The sequence below is a fragment of the Petaurus breviceps genome, unplaced genomic scaffold (genome assembly GCF_028583685.1).
Source record: "Petaurus breviceps papuanus isolate PSGF00001 unplaced genomic scaffold, PetGlider_PUasm1.0 174, whole genome shotgun sequence".
Taxonomy (NCBI): Eukaryota; Metazoa; Chordata; class Mammalia; order Diprotodontia; family Petauridae; genus Petaurus; species Petaurus breviceps.
The window spans coordinates 61,272,379-61,295,374 of NW_027185761.1; the positions used below are offsets into that span (position 1 = coordinate 61,272,379).

The 22,996-nt window shown below is 45.2% G+C and overlaps 1 protein-coding gene across 3 annotated transcripts in view; it reads left to right on the forward strand.

Moving 5' to 3' along the window:
* The window catches only part of PDE1C (phosphodiesterase 1C), a 551,686-nt gene that overhangs the window by 108,077 nt on the left and 420,613 nt on the right, over positions 1-22,996 (forward strand). The window contains exon 1 of one of the 3 annotated variants that reach the window (XM_069084301.1): positions 4,778-5,005. The exons of the other annotated variants lie outside the window; for them this stretch is intronic. Within the exon in view, the coding sequence (XP_068940402.1) occupies positions 4,921-5,005 (85 nt within the window). The 5' untranslated portion in view covers positions 4,778-4,920. Of the gene's footprint in view, positions 1-4,777; positions 5,006-22,996 lie in introns of those variants that run through there. 3 annotated transcript variants of the gene reach the window in all.

A 22,996-nucleotide genomic window follows, 5' to 3' on the forward strand; every position in this document is an offset into this window, starting at 1 on the left:
GAGAGAGAGAGAGAGAGAGAGAGAGAGAGAGAGAGAGAGAGACTGAGAGAGAGAGGAGGGAAGATGGGAAGTAGGAGAGAGGGAGAAGGAAGGGAAGAAGGGCAGGGAGTAGTAGGGTATTCTGGAGAGGAGCAGGATGAGCAGAGCAGCATGTAGCTGCAAACAGCTGTAATTTTTTCAGGGAAGTTATTTTCTACCAGTCTTTAAGGGGCAGTTAAATTACTCTACTGTTATTGTCATTATTATAGATTGTGTTTCAGAAAAAAGCCTTCTACTGGGGGTGATTATCTGCCTAGTTTTAATTCCACACTTTTATTTATAAAGAGCCTTTTCAATCATGTTAAGAATTGCATTTCTTTATGTTCTAAATAGGAGCCTGGAGACCGAGGATGTTCAGGTTCTTAATCCTGGTTTCCTGCCTTTTTTTGGGTGTGTGACTTGTAGTGTAGACCTGGGGTCCAAGCAGTGGACACACAGGCAGAAAATGCAGGTTCAAGTCTTGGTGCTACCATCTTGCGTCCATGGAGTGTTTTACAAGCACTCTGTCCTGGCTCTGCCTCAAGGCAGGCGGGGCTCACAGCTGGGCAACTGTCCTTTCTCTTTCTACTCCCTCGACATCTTCAAGATCCTCCTTCTCTCCGCTGTCCTTGTCCAAGTTCTTGTCACTTTCTCTTGGATTATTTCTGTAGCTTCCTACACCATGACTTGTTTAGCCATTTCCCCATCAATGGGCATCCCCTCAATTATTTCTGCAGCTTCCTAAAGAATCTCCCTGTATCTATTCTCTCCCCTCTCCTTTCCATATTTTGCACTCCTTCAATCAGCTGCCACAATGGTCTTCCTTATACTGGCCATATCACTCCTCTGCTCAAAATCCTTCAGTGGCTCACTACTGTCCACAAGGGAAAATGCTAACCTCTTAGTATCTGAGACCCTCCACAACGATGCTCACACCTCTCCCCTTCACATAGAACTAGGACCTGTTCTCTGATGATTCCTGTCTCATCTCTACCTAGTGGAATTCTTTACTTCAAGGACTAGCTCAGATTTCATCTCCCCCAAGAAGCCTTCCATGATCTACCTATGCCAAAGTGAGATAGTCAGTCAGTCAATCAGTTATTCAGTCAATAAGCATTAAGCATTTACTATGTGCCAAGCACTGTGCTAAGGTTTGGGAATACAAAGAAAGACAGAAACAGGGTCTCTACCCTCAAGGAGCTTGCATTCTCCTGGAGGAGACATGTAAATAACTGAGTACGTACAAGATAGGCTGTCTACAGAGTAGATGGAAAGTAATTGGAGAGAGACGATGAAGTGGACAGAGCACTGTACACAGAGTTGGGAAGGGCTAGGTTTGAATCCTGCTTCTGACATTAGCTGTGTGACTATGGGCAAGCCACTTAATCTTTCGTTCTCAGGTTTCTTATCTGTAAAATGGGAACAAGAGCACACAAAGTACCTTACTTCACCAGGAATATTGTTTTTTTCCTCCACTTAATAGGGCAAGTACTTACCCAGGTTCACATAGTGTCTGAGGCCAGTTTTGAACTCACAAAGATGAGTCTTCCTTACTCCAGGCCTGGCTCCTCTATCACTGTGCCACCTACTTGCCCCTAACTTAACTGCAAATGCTAATTTTCTCTTCCATTTTACATTTTCTTACAACACATTGTTTTGGGGGTTCTCTTGTGCCCCTCTTCCTGTCTACCTAAGATTGAAGGATCATTATTCCAGAGCTGGAAGGGACCTAGGAAGTCATCAACTTGTCCATCCTTCCCATTTTACAGATTAAGACACTGAGGCCCAAGGAGGTGAGGTGAATTGTCCAAGGTCACACAGCTGTTGAGCTTCAGAGCTGGGACTTAGATCATAGACTGAGCTAGAAGGGACCTCTGAGATTCCCTTTCTAGCAGAACCTCCTGATTTTACAGATGAGGAAACGGGTGAAGTGATTTGCTCCAAATCATTCAGGTAATATGTGTCAGAGGTGGGTGGTAATATAAGGTGCTTTGAATGTTTACTGAAAACTGGCTACATGAGTAATATTTATTCTTTTCCATCTCAAGTCAAGGGGGTGTGGAGGGCTGCTGGAAGTGTTCACACAGGGGACACTTTCCCCTATGTCTATCACAGAATGTTCCATCTGAAAGGGCCCTTCAAAGATTGTTGAATCTAGCCCTCTCATTTTACAGGTGAGAAGGAGTGATTTTCCAGTGGTCACACAACATTGGAACCTGAGCCTAGGTCTTCTGACTCAGAGCCCAGCCTTTTTTCCACCACTTTTCATGACAGCTTCTATAGATGAGGCATGTTGGGAGCCCCAGTAACAAATTAGTTTGGAGCTACAGTAGCCCTAACATAAGGAAGGCAATGTGATTCAATGGAAAGAATGTGAGATTTGGAATTAAGAGGACCCACACTCAATTCCCACCTATTATTTCATTGTCTTTGATCTTGGGTAAGTAAGTCATTAAGCTGGCTTCCATTTCCTCATCTGAAAAAAAAACCCCAGCTTGATCATAATATGATAGATTTCGAACTGGAAGGAACCTGAGACCATTTAGTTCAAATCTTTAATTTTACAAATGAGGATTCTGAGGCTAAAGTGACTTGTCTAAGGTCATACAAGTAGTAAGTGGGTTGGGGTAGGGATGGGAGCTGGGATTTGATTCCAGATCCTCTGTATTCCAATTCAGATCATCTCCAAGGTCCCCCCCCATCCAACCAAATTTAGGATCTTGGGTAAGACTGATAGAGGCTCAGAGCATTCTATTCCCACCATGCTTTGGTGGGTTCACTGATTCCATGGAGAATTCTGTTACTACAAATCCAATTACAACAAGGTATAACACTTTCCAGATCTTGGCTGATAGCTTACTCATTTTGAGCAATATTGGATACAAGTGAATTCTCTAATAATAATACTGTGAAAAGTCACTCCCACAAAAATGGATCTCTGTTTCATCCAGATCATAGAATCATAGGTGTAGGACCTTCAGAATCATCAAATCCAATCCCCTGTGAGCTCCTTGAAAGCCTGTCTTCGAAATCCCCAGTATTTAGCCCAGTGCCCCATATGTAGTAGGCATTTGTTGACTTGTTGACTAAGACCCACAAAAGTGTAGTGACTTCCAGGCCAAGTGGCTAGACCAAGACTTGAACCCAGGCCCTCCAGGCAGGGATTCTTTTTCTCTACTGTGCTGCCTCTTCTGTAAGCTGGTGTATTGACTCAATGACCTCCTAAGTCCAGATCCTAGGATCCTGTCCTTACATTTAATTAGCCCTCAATAGTTTACAAAAAAAAAGGTCACGGGTATTAATTATGTCATCTGATCCTTTGAGACAGGTAAGGCAGCAGGTTGTGGGGGGAGAGTGCTGGGTCTCCAGGGTTCAGATCCCAGCTCTGATCTTGCCTGACTGTGTGACTTTAGGCAAATCACAATGTCTTCAAGCCTCAGTTACAGGAGTAGCAATACTTTAAAACCATCAGAAAGCTGACCTTACTATAGAAAACAAGGAAAAAAGCTTCAAAGATGTGACCTGTGCAACTGCAAAGTTTGTTAGTGACATGGCTGGAATTGGAGCCCAGAGCCTTCTGACTCCTTGCTCAGGGCTCTTGTCCCTACTCTGCCTTTTTACTCCACCAAGGTCCAGGGACTTCTTTTGTGGACATCACGTGCCCGTTGCAGGTCAGCCATCATCTTAGAGGATCAGAGCTTCCAAGGTACTTAGAAGTGGGAAGATTAGCCCGATTTCGAGGCCGTTTAAGGTGTCAGCTGCCGAGGGAGGGCGGGACATAGCATTTCCCCTGAAAGCGGCTAAGCCTACTTTTGTTTGCTGTAAACTTGCTCAGCTGCTCCAGACTGTTCCAGCTCGGGCGGGGCCTGACTTCCCATCAGTTGATGTGCTTTTCAGGGGGAGATCCCTGACTGACCAACAGCATAGCCTTGCATTTCCCCTGTCCCCCCACTGCCAGTTACAAAGCCCACTTGAATTGGGGAGGATGGACAGCCAGCCCCCTACTGTATGCGGAGGCTGGGGGCAGAGTGTTAGTGGGGTCAAGGGATCATAGAGCTTGCAAGGGACCTAGAGGGTAGGAATCCCACTTCCTCCTTTTACATATGAGGAAACTGAGGCCCAGAAAAATTAAAGAGACTTGCCCACAGGTAGTAAGCACTGGAGGTGGACTTTGGAGCACAGATTTAGAACTGGAAGGGGACTTAGAAATCACCTAGTGCCCAGCCACCTCATTTTACAAATGAGGAAACTGAGGCCCAGGGCAGTGAAGTACTTTGCCACCGGAGTGGGATTTGGAGCATAGACTTAGAACTGGAAGGGGCTTTAGAGATCACCTTTCTAGTCCACCCTCTTCATTTTGCAGATGAAGAAACCAAGGCCCAAGTGCCCCGTCTCAGGTGGTAACTAAGCATCAAGGCGCTATTTGAGCTGGGTGCTCTGGCTCTTGACTTTGCCGCTTTTCCACTGGCCTGCATGCCCTCCAGGTCCCGGCCGGGCTGTCACTGGCCACTTGGAGCTGGCACTCCGAGGCTGGCTGATGCCCCCGGCGGGGCGCTCCAGCCAGCGGGGGCGGCTGCTCCAGCGCGAGGGGGAGGAGGCGCGTGGGGCCGCGGGCGCCCTGGGCCCAGTTGCGCTGCGCTGGGTTGTGCCGTGGGGGCGCTGCTGGCTGCGCTCTAGGTGTGTGGGGCTGGGCTGGTCGCTGTGCTCCTGCTGCCGCTGAGGCTGTTGCTGCCTCTCCCGGAGCGGACGATGCGCCAAGTCAGAGCTGCTGGCCAGCGCTGTCCCGGCCCGGCTTCCCTGCGCCGCTGAACCCTGCCTCGGACCCGAGCCCTCGGGCCGCTGCCGCCGCCGCCGCCACCGCTCCCCGGAAAGGGCAGAGGGCGAGCCTGGACTGGCCGAGCCATGACGGAGGCGAGCAGTAGGAAGGAAGGGTTCAAGAAGTGCCGGAGCGCTACTTTCAGCATCGATGGCTACAGCTTCACCATTGGTGAGCCCTTGAATTCCGCCCTCCCTCCTTCCCCTTTTCCTCCTCTTCCTCCCTCCTTCCCTCCTCTCTGGTGTGTGCTGGGCTCTCCTGCTTTCTCCCGACCCCCTTCGGACAGAGGGGTGTCCTTCCCTGAACCCGGCCGTGTGCGGGGCTCCTAGAGGGAGTCTGTCAAACAGAAACCTCGTGGAAGGATCGGCGAGCGCTGGCAACTTTGGCGGCCGGTGCTGGTGCTGCTGCAGGCTGGAGATCTGTGGGCCCCCGGGTTTCTGGTCGTCTGCATGCGCGGGCTCCAACTTTAGAGAAGCTTGTGTCTAGGGAGCCCGTGATTCGAGGAGGGCAGTTGCTTGGGTTTCCTGACCATTAAGTTCACTGACAAGTAGGGAGAGCACAGGGATCGGGTGTTTTCAGGAAGGAAGGAAGGAAAAGAGGGAGGGAGGGAGGAAGGAAGGAAGGAAAATGAAAGGAAGGGGAAACAAGTGAAGGAACAGGAGAGAAAGGAAGAGGAAGGAAAGGAAAGGAGGAAAGAAAGAAAAAGAAAAAATGAAAGAAAGGAAGGAAAGAAGAGAGAATATGACTAGAAAATTCTTTGGGGAGTTGTTATTTGTGTGAGTGATGAATGACAATGTTTAGCACATTTTCTTCCCTCCTACCTTCTCCTTTCTATGTCTACTCTTCTCTCTTTATTCACAAATCCTGCAGACTGGGAAACACATTCCACGAAGGTTCTGGTTTATTTTAAGAAACAGGACTTGGGGTGATGGGTGGGTGGCCCACTCTGTTAGCTGAGGTTCAGGCCAGGGGACATCTGACAAGGCAGCGCCTTCTTTGCGAGTTTGGACCTCATGGGTACCACGCTGGCTTGGACCTTTAGTTGTCCAGGAATTGACAGAAGTTGGCCAGTCATCTTACTTAAACTAAGGAGGCAGAGGGTTGGTGGTGGGAGAGAGGGAGGGAGGGCTAGCTTCCCTCTTTAAAATGACAGGGAGGATCTTTTCTGACAGTATTTGGAGAGATCAGACTAAGACGGCAGAGTGTGTGCCCCCAGGTTAGTGGGCTGTCTTCAGTGTCCCTCTCCCTAGGACAAGTCCAGATTACTGGCTGACTGACTTTAGATCTGAACTTGGTGCCCTCTCCATCAACTTTGAAACATGAAGGTGAGATCTTCTAGTCTCATCACAATTCCTGGCAATTTATGGAAGATTTTCCATTTTGTGGTTTGGTAGCTGGGAAACATTTGTGTGCTTTGGACCTACAGCCAAAAAAGAAAAAAAGGGCCAGGTAGGGAGGGAGGTGGGAATATTTCCATTACATTTAATGTAAAATGAGGGGATTGGCCATGATGAACTCTAAAATCCTTTCCAGCTTGAAGCCTTCAATCCTCTGATCTCCCACTGGTTTGATGCTCTCTCCCTTTCCCAAGTGCCTAGCACAGACTCTTTGCTCTTGGTCTTTTTTGTTTGTTTCTTCTAATACAATGGTGCAGGACTTTTGGATTTTGTAATTAAATTTCACTACAAGGTCACTGTTCTGGCAATTTTTTTTTTGCCTTGGAGGTTAAGCAAACTTAATTTTTTCATTGATATCTTGTTTTTTACATCACTTCCATTTCCCAATATGTGTTTCCTCCTCCTCAACCAAGAGGTCATCCCTCATAATGAAGAACAGAAAAGAAAGAGTAGAAAAAAGCAGATCATCAAAAGTAATCAACATATTGGCCAAACCCAACAGTATATTCAAAGTTTCATGTGTTTTTCAATGAGCGAACCTTAAATTGGAATGTGAAAATTCAAACAGGGCAAGATGTTTAATCTTTAAAGTCTTTGTAAATCCTGATAAAGTGGTTGGAACCCTCTCCCCCACAAGCTTTTGCCCAGATCCCCTCTATGAACATATAATGACGTGTACCACACATATTAATTTTTTGGTTTACTTTTTGGAGGCAGAAGGTAGGGCAATTGGGGTTAAGTGACTTGCCCAAGGTCACATGGCTAGTTTTTATGTTAAGTGTCCGAGGCTGGATTTGAACTCAGGTCCTCCAGACTCCAGGTCTGCTCTATTCACTACCACATATATTATTGCTTAATGAAATGCAAAAGGGATTGTAGATTCATATCTACAGGGGTCTGATTTCTTTTTACAGATGAAGAAACTGAGTCTCAGAGGGCCTCATTGACTTGCTCAAGGTCACACAGGCCTTTTCATTCTTAAGACAAGAGTATTTTCACTGACCTCAACTGGTTATTTAATCAAAAGTATGGAGAGAGAAGAGAAGGAAGAAATAGAAGACAGCTAAGGAGGAGACAGGGAGTCCTCATGCTGGAAGGGCTCTAGGCAGGCCTTTCCAGCCAGGATTTATAAGAATTCCAGATTTTCAAAACATTCCTTCAAAAGCATCCCAAGATATGGCTTTTCCAAGATGATTTGAGGCCATCTTTTACAGCACTCCACTTGATTTAGGTCAAAGCTTCTAGTTTTCTTGGCTTAGGACAGTAATGAAACAATAATGAGATGATTAGATTAATGAACAATTGTGGAATTTCTCTTATAAAATTTTACCTCTCAAAGAGAGCATGGAGTCCTTTAGTCTACCCCATCACCTCATCTTATCCATGAGGCAACCAGAGTTCAGAGAGGTCAAGTCTTATTCCAGTTTGTGCCATAGGTGGGACTCGAACCCAACTCTCCTGATTCCTGTTCTAGTGTGCTTTTTATTATGCCAGGATGCCTCTCATATAGTAGGGACCTGTGATTTTGTTTCCTGTGACAAGGATCTCAACTGGTCCAACTGGTATTTACATAGTATTTTAAGGTTTGCAAAAGGCTTTACAAGCCTTACCTCATTTTATCTTCACAACAACCCTTGGAAGTAGGGACTGTTATTATCTCTGTTTTACAAATGAGGAAACTGAGGCACAGACAGCTTAAGTTTTTGTCCAGAGTCACAGAGCTAGTAAGTGTCTGAGGCAAGATTTGAACTCGGGCATCATCCTTAACTCCAGGTCTGGTACTCTATCCACTGTGCCACCTAATTGCCCCTAATGTGGTCTATGGTTTAAAGTCCTGGAGAGTTGCCTGAGTCTCAGAAGTTGAGTGACTTGCCCATGATCCTGTAGCTGGTAAACATTAGAGGCACAGTCTGGGTCCAGGTCTTTCTGATTCCAAGGTGAGGACGAGAACCACTAAGCCAAGCCTTTGCTCTCTCTTGAAGAACAATGTAAAAACAGTAAGAGTTCCCTATGCTAATACTCAGCAGGTGTTCCTTGGGAAGATGCTTCTCTCCTGTCTACAAGGGCCCAGAAGTTCCAACATTCTTTTATGTGGAATTTCCTTTCACTCCCCTTTTTCTTCCTTTTAATTGGAAGATATGCAAAAATCCCTTTCTTTGGTCCATTCTTGGGAGGGTCATTGGCACTAGGTTTAGCATAGGAAAGGACCATAGGGATCTTCCAGTTCAATTTCATTTTACAGATGAGTAAACTGAGGCCCAGAGAGGTTAAGGGACTTGTCCATTATCACAGAGCCATTGAGTGTCAGAGACAGAATTTGAACCTGGTTCTTCCTGACCCCAAATCCAGCATTCTGAGGACTCAACTAAAAAGTAGAAAATGAAGAGTTGCACTTTAGATGAATTGTTGGTGGCTTTTTTTTTTTTTAAGCAATCAGGGTTAAAGTAACTTGCTCAAGGTTATAGGGCCAGTTATTTCTGGGTGTGGTGCTGAGTGTCTGAGCCTGGGATTCGATCTCCAGGTCATCCCGACACTGGAGCCAGTGCTCTTACTTGCTGAGCCACCTAGCTGCCCCCAGCTTTTTGTTTTTATGTCACCTTTATTTCCCAGTGTGTCTCTTCCCCTCCCCTTCCTACTGAGCAATCCCTTATAACGAAGAATAAAAAAGAGGAAAAAAACCTCAACCATTCAGCAAACTTACGTATCTATGTGTATGTATATGTGTGTATACATATGTTTATATATATTATTATATCAATGGTCTGTACCTATAGTCCCTCATCCCTATGTAGGGAGGGGGAGGAGCCCTTTCTTATCTCTTCTTTGGGGCAAAGCTTGGTAATTCTAAAGAGATTCTATATTTAATCCCCATTTTTAAAGACTAGATTCATGATTTCATTGGGATATGAGGCCCCCTTGACCAGTGTAAGCTGGCTGGGACACTGAGGGTTTGGAATGAAGCCAGTCTGGGGCAGAAGCAGGACTTGAACCCAGATCATCACTCCCAAGCTGGCTTTCTATCCATGATGCCACTGCACTCCTGGAGAAATAGCCTTTAAAAACACTTCCCGCAGGAGTAAAGCGCTGGCCCTGGAGTCAAGAACACTTGTTTGGTTCTGGCCTCAGACACTTAACACCCACACAAAGAAACTAGCCGTGTAACGTTGGGCAAGTTACTTAACCCCAATTGCCCTCCAAAAAGCAAAACAAAAAAACAAAAACCAAAAAAACCACTTCCTCAGGTGTGGTACTTCTGTGTCACAAATCCAAGTGTGGATCAGTGTATGACAATCCTTGTCACCAAGTTCCCACACATCAGTTCAGAAATCTGCCAGCTTCCTCTCTCGAAGAACCTTGTCACAGGGATGTCTTTGTACAGAGATAGGGTAGATGAGCCCTTTCATGGAGGTCTGAAGGGTCCGGGAGAGCCTTGCCACCTGCCAATCATCTTTCTTGGTCAGCTGTCTCAAATTTCCTTCACTCTGTGGATCATATTTCAATGAATACACCTTCCTGGAGGGTGTGGACCATGACTGATCCACTACACTAATAGGAACTGGTTCTTTTCAGTCTTTCCTTCTGAAGGGGACAGGAGATTTTCCCATGAAAACACTGGCTTTCCTGGGATGGAAGCAGAGAGAAAGGGGAAGAGGGGACTGCCTTACTTGGTGTCATGGCCCAATGAATCCTTAAGGCCCATGCCTCAGGGAGCATCCCTTTCTTGATCTCATAGTCTTTTGGGATGGTGACCTGGAGTTGGCTTAGGCCAGAGAATGCTCATGAGGATGGAGAAAGAGAGAATTGCAGCATTGAGCTGTGGTCTTGGAGAGACCCTGGGGGTGCTGAGCTGGTCTGACTTCCTGATAGACTGGAGCAAATTGGGAGTGACCTGTCAGTCCAAGATAACTCTCAGGCAAATCTGATAATAGCAATAGTCAACATTTCCCTGCAGCATTTGCAAAGTGATGTATAAAACATGACCTCCTTTGTGCCTTAAGAGGACCCGGTAAGGTAGGTATTATAAGGATTATTGGCTCCATTTTATAGATGAGGAAACTGCAGCCTAGAGATATTAAGTAGAATGCCCAAGGTCACATAACTAATGTTAGAAGAAGGCAAATCTTCTGTGACTCAGCTCCAAGTTCCTCCAACCAGGAGTGACCCAAATCATAACTGGTTCTGACTTCCTGACAAAAGATCATCTGGTGCTGGGTCAGAAGCAGCTCTTTATAGAACAGCAGGGGTGAGGTGGGTCTACTTTCCAAAGGAATGCACCTTTGGGATAATGAGATGGTGCTTGGCAGGCATCAGTGGTGGGGATGTGTGGGGAGTTTGTCACCTGGTTTGTTGGCCTATGTTAATGTTCCCCACTCATTAAAACAATCAGTCCACCTGCACACATTTATTAGATGCCTACCATATATATGCCAGGTGCTGCATCAGGCCTTGGATATTCAAAGTCAAAATTTTTTCTATGCCCCTTTCTGCCTCATCTTGCCTTTTGTCCAGTTTGTACTGCTTGGACCCCAGTAGTAGCTGGGCTCAATTTCGGGAACCACAGTTTAAAAAGGAAATGAATAAGCTTGAGGGCTACCAGGATAAAGAAGGGCCCTGAGTCTCTGCCTCATGAGAATCCCCTGAAGGAACAGAGGATGTTTACCCTAGAGAGGGGAAGGCTCATTGTGGGGATATCTCTGTTCAAGTATTTGAAGGCTTGCCTTGGGGAAGAGGGGTCAGTATGTTCTATTTGGTCCCATGGGCTGACCTGTGGGAGATGTGGGGGATGGCTGCAAAGAGGTCAATTTCATTTGGATTTTAGGAGAAACCTCTTAACACTGGAAGCTGCTCCAAAGTGGAATGGGCTGTCTCCAGAGGGGTGGCTTCTGCGTCCATGGAGGTCTTCCAGCAGAGGCCCAATGGCCACTTGTTATGGAGATTCTTTTTTTAGGAAAGATTTAGATGAGATGGCTATGGAAATCCCTCCCAACTCTAAAAACTCTGTGACTGGTCACAAGACACTACGCTTTTCCTGCCTCAGTGTTTCAGTCCATAAAATGGATGGATCACCGAGAAAGGTTTTTCAGAAGTTTAATTAACCAATATTGAGAAAATGCCAAATACAATAAGTGCTGAGTTTGGTTATGATTTAAATGTTCTGTTCTCATGAAAACTATTGAGTTGTGATTGTAGCACATAATTATAATGATGAGAATCCAGCAGGGCCCTTATGTGGGAGTTTATTTGTAATTCAGCTCTGGGGAGGCCCTTGCAGCTGAGTCCTGGTTTTAATGAAGCTGGTTGGGGGGGTTCAGGTTATGGAAAGTATAATTCATCACTTCAGGAGAGCCATTTCTAACATGGTCCACCCCCACGGAGTGCTTAGAAATAGAGCTGAGTTCAGGGATCAGAAGCCAATGGCTTTGGAACTCTAAAAGAGGAAGGGAGGATGGTAGAAAAAGAGAAATACTGGGTTTGGAGTCAGATCCTTGGGTTCAAAATCTACCTCTGATGCTTATTCCCTTTGTGACCATGGACAAGTCACTTTGCCTCAACTATAAAATGAGGAAACTAGACTAAATAGCCTCTGAGATCTTTTCTAGCTTTTTATCTGTGAGCATTGAGGATATTTTCTTTGCTAAATCATGAGTGAGCTGTTCTTAATCATGGTGTTGCAATGTGGACTTGTCCCTCTGGGTAGGTGCCAGGTAGCTGGAAGGAAGGGGATGAGTAAGGGGATCCTGGAGGCTGAGCATGTTTCCAAGGTTGACTTTTGGTGGAATGGCAAGGGGGATCCTCCATCTGTCTTAGGTATCTATGGACTGGCCTGCCAACTGTGTGTCATTGTCTCAGTGAGATGTAGCCCGAGGGACATCACCAAGGATCGTGGGAACATAGGACCACTGATTTAGAGCTGGAAGGAACCTTTGGAGTCTTCCAGCCCAACCCCTTCATTTTACAGAGAGGAAACCTGAGTTTGGCAGAGGTTGGCCTCGAGTTGTGAGCTCCTAGAGGCAGGGATTATTCTTTGCATCTATATCCTCAGTGCTTAGCACAGGGCCTGGCACATAGTAGATGCTTAATAAATGTTTATTGCCTAAGTGACTTTCCCAAAGATCAGGGGAAGAGCTAGGTTTTGTGCCTAGAACCTCTATGTCCAAGCCCAGCTTTCTTATAGCAAGCACATTTTCTTCTGGCTTCTTTTAGAGAATGAAGAGGGAAGTGTTTTGGAAAATCTTGAGCCTGGGCTGCATTGGTGTTGCTAACAGAGGGATGCATTTACTATAGCAACCATGGTGGCGGGGTTCCCCTGATCCTCCTCTTGCCCTGGAAGGAGAAAAACAAAGTGCCCCGTGACAGCAAATTGAAGCCCAGGGGACCAGGCAGTGGAGGAGTCTGAGGCCTGCCCACAGCCTGCAGGGAGCAGGTGGTGGCAGGAGGAGAGGAATTGCTGCTTTTGGGGATGGCCTAACCTGAATGATTGGGGCAGGCTTTAAAAGGTTCTTTTGGTGGTGGTGGTGGGGAAAATAGAGAATAATGGTAATAACAACCATAGGGAATGAGCTAGGCAATGGACCTGAGATTTCACTAGCATAGCGAACTCCCAGGTTAGGAAATTCCCTCCACCAAAGCAGATTGGCACCTTCTTGCTAGCTTTGAGAATGAAGAGTTTTCAAGAGTACCAAGAAGTTGTGATTTGTCCAGGGTCCAAATAACAAGGAAAATAATATAGTTAGTGATAAAGCAGATATTTCCACATATCTTTAAGTTTTTGCAAAGCACTTTACATACATTATGCCATCTGAAGTTCATACCAACCTGGTGAAGTAGGTACAGTTATTATCCTCATTTCACAAATAGAGAAGCTGAGGCTCAGACTTGAAGTGACCTTCTCAATTTATCTGAGGTGGGAATAAAACTCATTCCTGATTCCAAGTGGAGACCTCTGCCCCCTGTGCCATGCTTTCTGTTCATTCATTTATTCACTCATGCATTCATTCATTCATGCATCCGTTCACCAATCATTTATTAAGCATCCAGTTTGGACAGCTGCCCATGCTGTGCTTTGCAGAATTCCTGACACTTCAGAATTAAAGACTGTCCCCCTTTCTCTTCCTTGAGCAATGTGTGCTCCCCTCCAACACCTTTCTCCCTCTCAGAAAGCTCCCCACCTTACTGCAGAGGTGGAGGTTCTGTCCTGGCTTCCTATGGGGGTTTGTCTCTCTGCTTGACTGTCAGTACAGTGATAATGTGTTTGTGGAAAGGGAGTCCACTGAGGCTGGCCCCTGGCACTGGGGTGATGTCCAGGACACCCTCCCATCCGCCCAGTGGAGAACTAGCACTGTCCCCTTGTCATTGCATAGAGACCCTGGAGTAGCCACATAGATTGTCCCAAATAGTATAAGAGCAAGAATTGTTTGTAATAACAGTAACTGACATTTATAAAGGGATTGAACTTTTTTTTTTTTGGTGGGAAGAAACACTTCAGTCAAACGAATCCCACACTAACTGGCTCATAGTAGGTACTTTTAGTAAGTGTTTATTGAATCTGACAGTGTAGGCAATATCCTATACCCATGGTCCCTTGCCTCTTCTGGGCCAAGCTTGATCACTATAATTACATGGGCTTAAAGGTATGATAAGCATTTTCACACACGATCTCATTCAAGCCCCGAAAAAATCCTGTGAAGTAAGGGCTACCTAGAGGATTAGCCTCACTGAACAGATGAAGAAACTGAGGCTCACCAAAGGTAAGTGATTTGCCCAGGGTGGAGCTAGGAAGCAGGAGGTCCTTCAATGTGTTTATTATGATAGGGATTCCTCTTGTGTATGGGCTGGGCTAGATGGATGGGCATCCATTTAGTTGATGTCCTTTCCAATGTTCAGATCCTATTCTTCTGGCACCTACCACAGTGCCTTGCACACAGTAGGCCCTTAGTAAATGTTTGTTGCATTGCTTAAATTGAATAAGCTGTAAAAATGTCAGGATGAGACAGAGGAGTCCAAGGAAGCCAAAGAAGTGGAAACTAGTGGAGGCAGACCAACCCCCGAAGGAGAATTCATCCTGCTCAATGCATTCTTGGACATCAACAGGTCCTTCAGCCTGTGCTGCCCAGGTGCCAATCCACTCCTTAAAGAAAAGCACTGTCAAAGCCTTGTGGCCACATACATTGGGTGTGTGGTACAATTCTAGGACAGTAGCTATCTTAGGTTAATTACTGCCTTTTTTGGGAGGTGATGGGGTTAAGTGACTTGCCCAGGGTCACACAGCTAGTAAGTGTCTGAGGCTGGATTTAAACTCAGGCTCTCCTGATTCTATCCACTGTGCCACCTAGTACTGCATCTTTTCAGCCCAGTACAGAGGGCAGTTAGCATGTGTGACTACTGAGAAAGCCCATTGGGATGATACAGATGAATTTATGAAGGCAGGGAGCTGCCCTTGAAAACACAACTTGTCACCGGAATATAACAACAGGGATATGCCATCACTGGAGTCAGAGGACCTGGGTCTGAATTCAGATCCTGGTTCTGTTACCTAATATCAATGTAATCTTGGACCAATGATCTCACATCTCTAAATCTGACTTCCCACATCTGTAAAGTAAAGGGGTTGGGCTGGGTGGTCCTTCCAGCTCTGAATCTATGATCCTCTGCTCTCTGGTATTAAGCTAATACAATAATCTTTTCGGGATCTTGCCCAGCCTGGCGTCTTTGACCAGAGGGGTTTGCAAAATGCTGGAACAATTAGAAGGACCCCATTTGTTTCAGCTCATGATTTCCAATCATACCAAGAGTTAGAAGTGCCAAACTCCCCCAAGTAAAGTGCTTCATATGGGACTTGGAAGAACAGCATCAGCTCTCCAATTAGAGAGTCCATTGACAACTCCCGCCCCATCTGGATGAGGGCATAGTGATACCTTGGCTTGATAATCAAAGCCTTCTCACTGGAGCATGGTGAGAACCGATTAGTTAGCCCCTAGTCCAGGACGAAGGCTCGGAATAGAAGCTGTTCCTTCTTTTGTGGTTCTGGGATCTCCTTGATGCCAGGACTCCCTCTGACCACACTGAACCATCCACACACATGGCATTCTTCATCATGTGTTCCCAGGAATTCTCCAGAGAAGATTTAAATTAAAAAAAATTTAGAATCGAATACCAAATAAAGTGGTTCTTTATTTGGTAGAACAGAAAGATAGGATTGTATAGAAGCTGTGGTTCTCTATTATAACTTACTTCTATTTTTAAGTAATAAATTCAACATGTAACTTTCAACGCTCTGTCCTGTTTGTCTGTGATTCCTTCTGACTTCTCTTCTCCTTTGTGCATTAAAAAAGCTTCAATGATCTTCTTTTCTTTTCTTTCCTTTGACCACCTTAGCCCCCGATTTAGCTTGCTTTCTGCCTTCAGTTCAGTGATAGATGGTGTTCATTGTCCATTACTAGTGCCTGCCCAAGACGAATGTCCTAATGAAGTAACTTCATGAACTGATTGTTCAGCTGCATGTGATAGCCTATGAAATAGATATATTGGGTCCATTTACTCTCTTTTGAGTGGTCAAGAATTCAATGAGGGCTTCCTGTGGCTGCTGGTGGATAGTGCTCAGGACCTGGAGTCAAGAAGACCTGAGTTTAAATCTAGCCTCAAACACTTACTAGTTGTGTGACCCTGGGCAAGTCACTTAACACCTGTTTGCCTAAGTTTCCTCAACTACAAAATGGGTATAATAATAATGTAATATAATAATAATATCTCACTGGGTTGTTGTGAGATATCTGTGGTGTTTAGCACAATGCCTGGCATGTAGTAAGAATTACATAAATGTTTATTTTCCTGTAGTATTTGGGGACTCCTTCAGGATTCGGGTATCCAAAGGAAAGAAAAAAAAGAAAAGAGTATCATTGAAGCTTAATTTTTAATGCACCAAAGAAAAGGGAAGTCAGAAGGAGTCACGTACAAGCAGAACAGCTTTGAAAGTTACATGTTGAATTTATTACTTAAAAATAATCGCAACATTATAGCTGTTAAGTTAGCTGTATTGTTGCTTCTGCTTTCTCACTTTCCATTCACTTTTCAGCCCCTTGCAAAGGGGTTTCTGTCTCTGCCATCTGACTCTAAGTGTCCTTTTCAAGGTTGCCAATGACCTCTTTCCTCCCCCACCCACAACCACTTTTCCTAATCCTCATCCTTTTTGACCTCTGCTTGGTGTATGACATGACCGGCCTCTCCCTCTTCCTGGGTATTTTCTCCTCTCTGGGATCTTGTGGCTTCACACTGTTGTAATTCTTGTATTTAGCTTCTTCTTCTGTCTCCTTTGTCAGATCATCACCCATATTTGTTCCATCTTTGTACATATACCCCAGGGCTCTGCCCTGGATTGTCTTTGTTTTCTCATTATCTCCCATGGGTCCAACTAACATCTCCCTGCAGGTGACTCTAGGCTTTATCTCTCACCTGAGCTCTAGGCCAACTTGCCAGGTACAGGCATGGTACCAGGTACTTGGCACAGAAATACAAAAGTGAGACAGGCTTTGCCCTCAAGGAGCACAGAGTCCCCTATGCCTGGATCCTCTAGTTCCCTTCACAGTTAGCTCAAGAGCCACATTCTGTAATAGTGTTTCCAGATCCCCTTCCACTGGAGCCTCCTCTACTCCCTTGTTGAGAGATGGGAGCTAGGTATCGCTGGACTTGGAGTCAGGGATTTGAGTTCAAATCCTGCTGCACTTTTCATCTGTGGGACCATATTACTTATCACAGGAAGTCCCTCATTAGTGCCCCTGGCATTGCTTTGTGTTTATTTTGCCATCACATCACAAAACATCACTAATTTTTATATATGTTATGTATTGTTATGTTATGTCATGTCATGTCATATCACATCATATTGACTTATCTGTGAGTATCAAGTAGTACCCTCTTGTTGTGGTGATTACTTATGGTGTACTTAAATTCTTTATTAAATAGTGGAAATTCATTGGAATTTCTTTTCCTTTTTCCACTTCCAATTTTTTTGGTCATCACTTGTTTACTGAATAGTTAAAGCTAAATGTGTTGGTCAAGGACACATAGAGATTAAAATGGAAAACTTACATAAAATCAACTTTGGTTTATCCAAAGTGAGGAGCAGTGGGCTAGATCAATCAAAATGGGGGACAGTGAAGTGGAAAGCAGAATGGACTTGGGATCAGGAAACCTGGGTTCAAATTTAAGCTTACTAATTGTGACTATGGGAGGACCACTGAGCCTCAGTCTCCTCATCTGTCAAGTGGAAATGGTGCTATTTGGGATAGGAATTAGACCTATGATTTTATGAGTATAAGGTATACCCAGGTGAGCAAATTCCCTCTATTAATGCATGTTTTTTTTCTGGCAATTTATACCTTTAGATAGTTCTTGCAATTTATAGCTTTAGATAATTCCTTGGAGTATTGAGAAGTTAAGCAATTTGTCTAGAATTTAGAGCCAAGATATGTCAGAGGCAGGATCCGAACCCAGACCTTCTTCATTTTAAGAGTGGCTTTATATCTAATATGCCACTCTGTCTTTCAACACACACACACACACACACACACAGAGTGTGTGTGCTATATATATATATATATTTCCCACGGTTGTTGAGGAGAAAGTACTTTATAATCCAAATAATGAGCATAAATAGAAGTTATTATTTTTGCTATCATCCAAAATCTTTTCTACTTGTTTAAAAAAATTTGTTAAAGTATTTGGATTGATTGTATTTGACCAAGTATGCCTTACTTAAGCAAACAGTAGGATGCTTTACAATTGATTGAATGCATGCCAGCAGACAAAGGCAGATTGGGGGAGGTATGGAGGTGGGTTCCAAGGTGTGCTGGATGGCAGGAACAAATCTAAACCTATGATTTGAAAAAAAATAATGTGGATAATTGAGAGTTAGCTATAGGTTACACATGGTTTTATGCTTCTACGCTCTGGGATTTCAGGTATAGGATTCAGTATTGAGAACTTAAAAAAAACTTTTTGTTTTATTTTGCTATCACCAGAACAGAGTATTCTCTGGAAAATCTCAGAAAGCATCCTGAATATATCTCCTGGCTAGACCTAAAGAGTATTAAATACTGGCTCCAGGGTCCAAGATGGCTTTTATTTCATTGGACAGAAAATATAGATTACATGAAGAACTCTCAGGAGCCCAAAACAAAAGGTATAATTTTGCTTCCTTGCTGGCAAGTCCCATCTTTCCCCCATCCTGTGCCACCCTCTCTTTCCCCCAAAAGATGACATTTCCCAACGATCCTTCCCTGACATTGGGCTTGTTAGAGGTAACCTTCTGATTTTTACCCCATGTATACATGTGCCCTTCTCCATTAGAATGTAAGCTCCTTGTGGGCAGAGACTGTTCTTGTCTTTCTTTGGACTCCCAGTGCTTAGCATAGTACCTGGCATATAGTAAGTACTTATCGATGCTTCTTGGCTAACTGGCTCAAGTCTTACGGTATTGCCCAAAGAAAGAGGATCTCCCCTGAAAGGGTAATGAATTTGGAGTTGTTAAAGAGCCTCCCCATTCCTTCTGTTGAGTCTCTTTATCACCCTTGGACTTGAACTTATAGTTATTCCTTAAGAGGAATCCCTTAGCATCAGACTTGTACATTGGAATAACTCATGGTACAAGCAGAAGGGGAGGGTCTGATCATTCCCTCCTAGGCATTGAGGCTTAGTCCCTTGCTGCACCTGTAGCTCCAGGTGCCAAATACAGACACACAGACACACACAGACACAGACACAGACACACACAGACACACAGACACAGACACACACAGACCCACACACAAACACAGACACACACACAGACACACAGACACAGACACACACACAGACACAGACACACAGATACACACACACAAACACACACACACACACACCCTTCTTTCCTAGCAGATGGCTCCAGGAATTCACCCTTCTCATTAGAAGGTCTACCACCCAAACTTGCAAACCTGAGGTGGCTAGCCATACAAGCCCAAGCCTGGTACTTTCCAAGAGTTTTTCCTTGGATCACTTGAAGGCTGGATTCTGAGGTCCTTTTCTTTCTTCCAGATGCTAGCCCTGCCCTGGAGCTTCCCTTTCTCTCTCTTCCCTAAACTCCAGAACTTCGGGGTGCTAGACAGCAAACCCCAAGACTGACACTGCCTTGGACTTCCCCTTTCTCTCTAGAAGTTCAAGTTCTTGAAGATTGTCAGACCAGATCACAGATTCTCCCTGGTACCCAGGTCCCTATCAAGTCTGTGCTTTTCCAGGGACACTTGGGACCATTTCTGAAGAGTTGGAGGGAACCTCACAGACAAGCTAGTCCAATCCCTTCATTTGATAGGTGAGACACCTGACGTCCATGGAGGTTTTAAGTAACTTGCCCAAGGTCACACAGAGGTTCATAGAGAGAGAGCTAGAAAAGACTTCACAGGACATCCAGTCCAGTCCTGTGAGCTGTTGGGTGAGTCTGGGCTGAGAAAGCAGTCAGCAAGTGTAGACTACTCATTTCAGGAATTTTCTTCACAAATCCACTTCCCTTCCCTAAGGTATATAGCCTCCATTTCAACCCTCTTCCCCTTCCTCCACCCCCATGCACCCCAGGAAAGTCTTGATTTTTAATTCAGATCCTTGTGCTTGATGGTTTAGCCTCTTAATTTATGTTATCAAATCATGGTCCATTAATTTCTGTTTCCCAGTGTACATTGCTCTTTCCTCCAAATACCGAAAAGAGTTTCCAAATCAAGCTATTTTTAATAATTGGATTGTTTTAGCAATGGAAGGGGCCTTCTGTTAGTTACAAATGCCCAGTGCTATCACCAACATGGTAACAGCCTGTTCTCAAGGGGACCTTCTAATTGGCCTCCTGGGCTCCAGCTTGTGAACCCCATCCTCCCACCCAGGAAAAGAATTTTGCTGAGCAAAGGTTTAATAAAACTCCTTAGAGCCTTCAGGAAAAAAGTACAAACTTTTCAGTCTGGCATTTAAAGCCCTCTATAATGTGACTCTCCCCTTCCTTTCCAGCTTTATTTAAGGATCTCCCACCCACGTCCTCTGTGTTCCAGCCAAACTGGACTATTTAATGAACCTGACATTCCATCTCCCATCTCCACACCTTTGCCCGGGCAGCTTCCCATGCCTGGAATGTACCCCCTTTCTTACCTCTGCCTTGTAATCTTGCCTTGCCTCATGGTTCAGTTCAGGCACCATCTCCTCCTTGAAGCCTTCTCTGATCTCCCCAGTGTGCTTTCCAAGGTCATTGTTCATCCTTCATTTGGTCTTCGAAGAGGACCAGTGACTCATGGGTAATATCTTGAGTTGCCCGTGAATTGGATTTAAGTAAGGCAGTGATGCACAAAGTCATCAGCCTCACTTTCTTCCCAAGTCATCAGGGTCAAGTGGCAGGACAAAAGTCAAGGTGATGGTCCAGAATGCAGTGGGTGACCTTGGTGTCTTCAATGTCTAACCAAGCTCCACCCTCCCCAGTGCTTGCTTCAGCTGCCTTCTTGGCTGTGGGAACAAGTTGTTCTCATGTGCCCATTTTACTGGGGAAAGTCTTCACAGCCCCCAACTCACCAACAGGTTTGAGGTCTGTCAGTTACCCTCACCCTGCTTTAGCCATCTGCTCAGATGGTTTCTCCAGGTGTGGCCGCTGCCTATGCTTCTTGGAGCCACAGGTGAGAGCTTGGTGGACACCAAAGGTTCATGAGTCGCCTTCCCACCAGAGGTGCTCATCTTCCCTGAGTACTCCATCCATAAACCCAAAGTTACTGAGTAGGGAAGGGCATGGCCATACCTGTGCCATGTGCTAGAGCTTTCTTTTTTCTCAAATTGTTTTCTAATCTGGATACATGGTGAATCTCTCCTTCCTGCTCCTCCCCCAAATGTAAGCTGCATGAGGGCAGGATCAGCATCATTTTCATTTTTATATCTCCAGTGCTGAGCACAGAACCTAGAATTAGTTGCTTAATTAGTGTTTGTTAGATTGAATTGAATCAATGCAGAGGCTTACTTGGTTGGTCTGCTCTGCTTCTGCAGTCTTGAAGGGAATATAGGCCCAGTTATCATCATGCTTCCTTACATCCTGGCTTTTCTTGGCTCAGCTGCCAGTCATATTTGACATAGTCTTCCCTGAATTTCTCCTCCCTCCCTCCCTCCCCTTTCATGGGAACCAGGGGACTGAGTAAGAGCTGGTGGTAACATATGACCTTTGTCCAGGGACCAGAGTGAGCACATGTGACCCAAGGGAAGAAGCCAGGGTGTAGGACCATCCCCCCACATGCTCTGTGGGAAAGGCTCTGATGTCATACTGTGAATACATACCAGTGGGACAAACATCCAGGGATACCATCCCTCTTCCCATCATGTCTTCCCTTTACCCCCAACTCCCACTTACCAACACACACACACACACACATCATGAAAACCACAATGAGGAAGAAAAGTCACACAAAGGTCAGGCCTGAGCATGACAATAACATTACTTCCCTCCACCCACTCAGTGGTCCATTCATACTGGCCTTCTGGCTGTTACTCACCCATAACATCCCACCTCCTGGCCTTTGTCCTGCTTGTTCTCTCTGCTGGGAAGGCTTTCCTATCTCACCTGTACCTCTTAGACTCCTTGGGTTTCTTCAAGATTCAGTCCAAATGTCACTTTGTATAGACTGCCTTTCCCAGGCCCATCAGGGCTAGTTCCTGCCCCTTGAAGGCAAAAGTTCTTAACCTGGGGTCTGTTAACTTTATTAAAAAATGTATTTTGGGGGTGTCTAGGTGGCACAGTGAGTAGAGTGCTGGCCCTAGAGTCAGGAGGACCTGAGTTCGGATCCAGCCTCAGACACACACACACACACACACATACTTACACACACACACTCACAAAACTAGCTGTGTGACCTTGGGCAAGTTACTTAACCCCGATTGCCCTCCAAAAAGCAAAAAAAAAAGTATTTTGATCACTATATTTAGATAGAATTAGTTTCCTTTGTAATCCTCTCTTTTATGAATTTAAGAACATTATTCTGAGTAGGGCTTCAGAGATATTGCCAGTGGGCTAAAGGGGTTCCTCTCTCTCTCTGCCTCTCTTTGTCTCTGTCTCTCTGTCTCTGTGTGTGTGTTTCTCTGTCTCTCTCTCTCTCTCTCTCTGTCTCTCTTCTCTCTCCTCTTTCTCTCTATCTCTCTCTGTCTCTCTGTCTCTCTGTCTCTCTGTCTCCTCCTGTCTCTCTCCTCCCCCTCTCCTCTGTCTCTGTCTTTCTCTGTCTCTCTGTCTCTGTCTGTCTCTCTGTCTCTCTCTCACAAACACACACACACACACATTAAGAGTCCCTTCTCTTAGGTGATCTCCCATCTGCCTTTATGTATCCTGGAAATACTATTTATGCACAGGTCATCTCCATTAGAATGTAAGCTTCTTGAGGGCAGGGACTACATGGATTTTTCTTGTATCTCCAGTGCTTAGCCCAGTTCTTGGCATCTAGCTTGACAAATGCTTGTTGCTTGGTTGCTATTTCCCTCCCCCTCACTAATCAACCGCTGCTGCTTCCACCCTCCCATTTTTCCCTTTATCACCACCACCTCCCACATCTCTAGCAGCCCTCTCCCTGAGCTCTCTCCACACCAAGGTGATTCTCAATCATCTGCCTCCATGAGACCAGCCATGTGCACCCTGGGTTAGAGCTCTGGGGAAAACCTGATGGTGCATGTGATTTAGGGGGTACAGGCATGGTAGTGATCACTGTTGGCTCCAATGCCCCGCTGTCAGGACTGC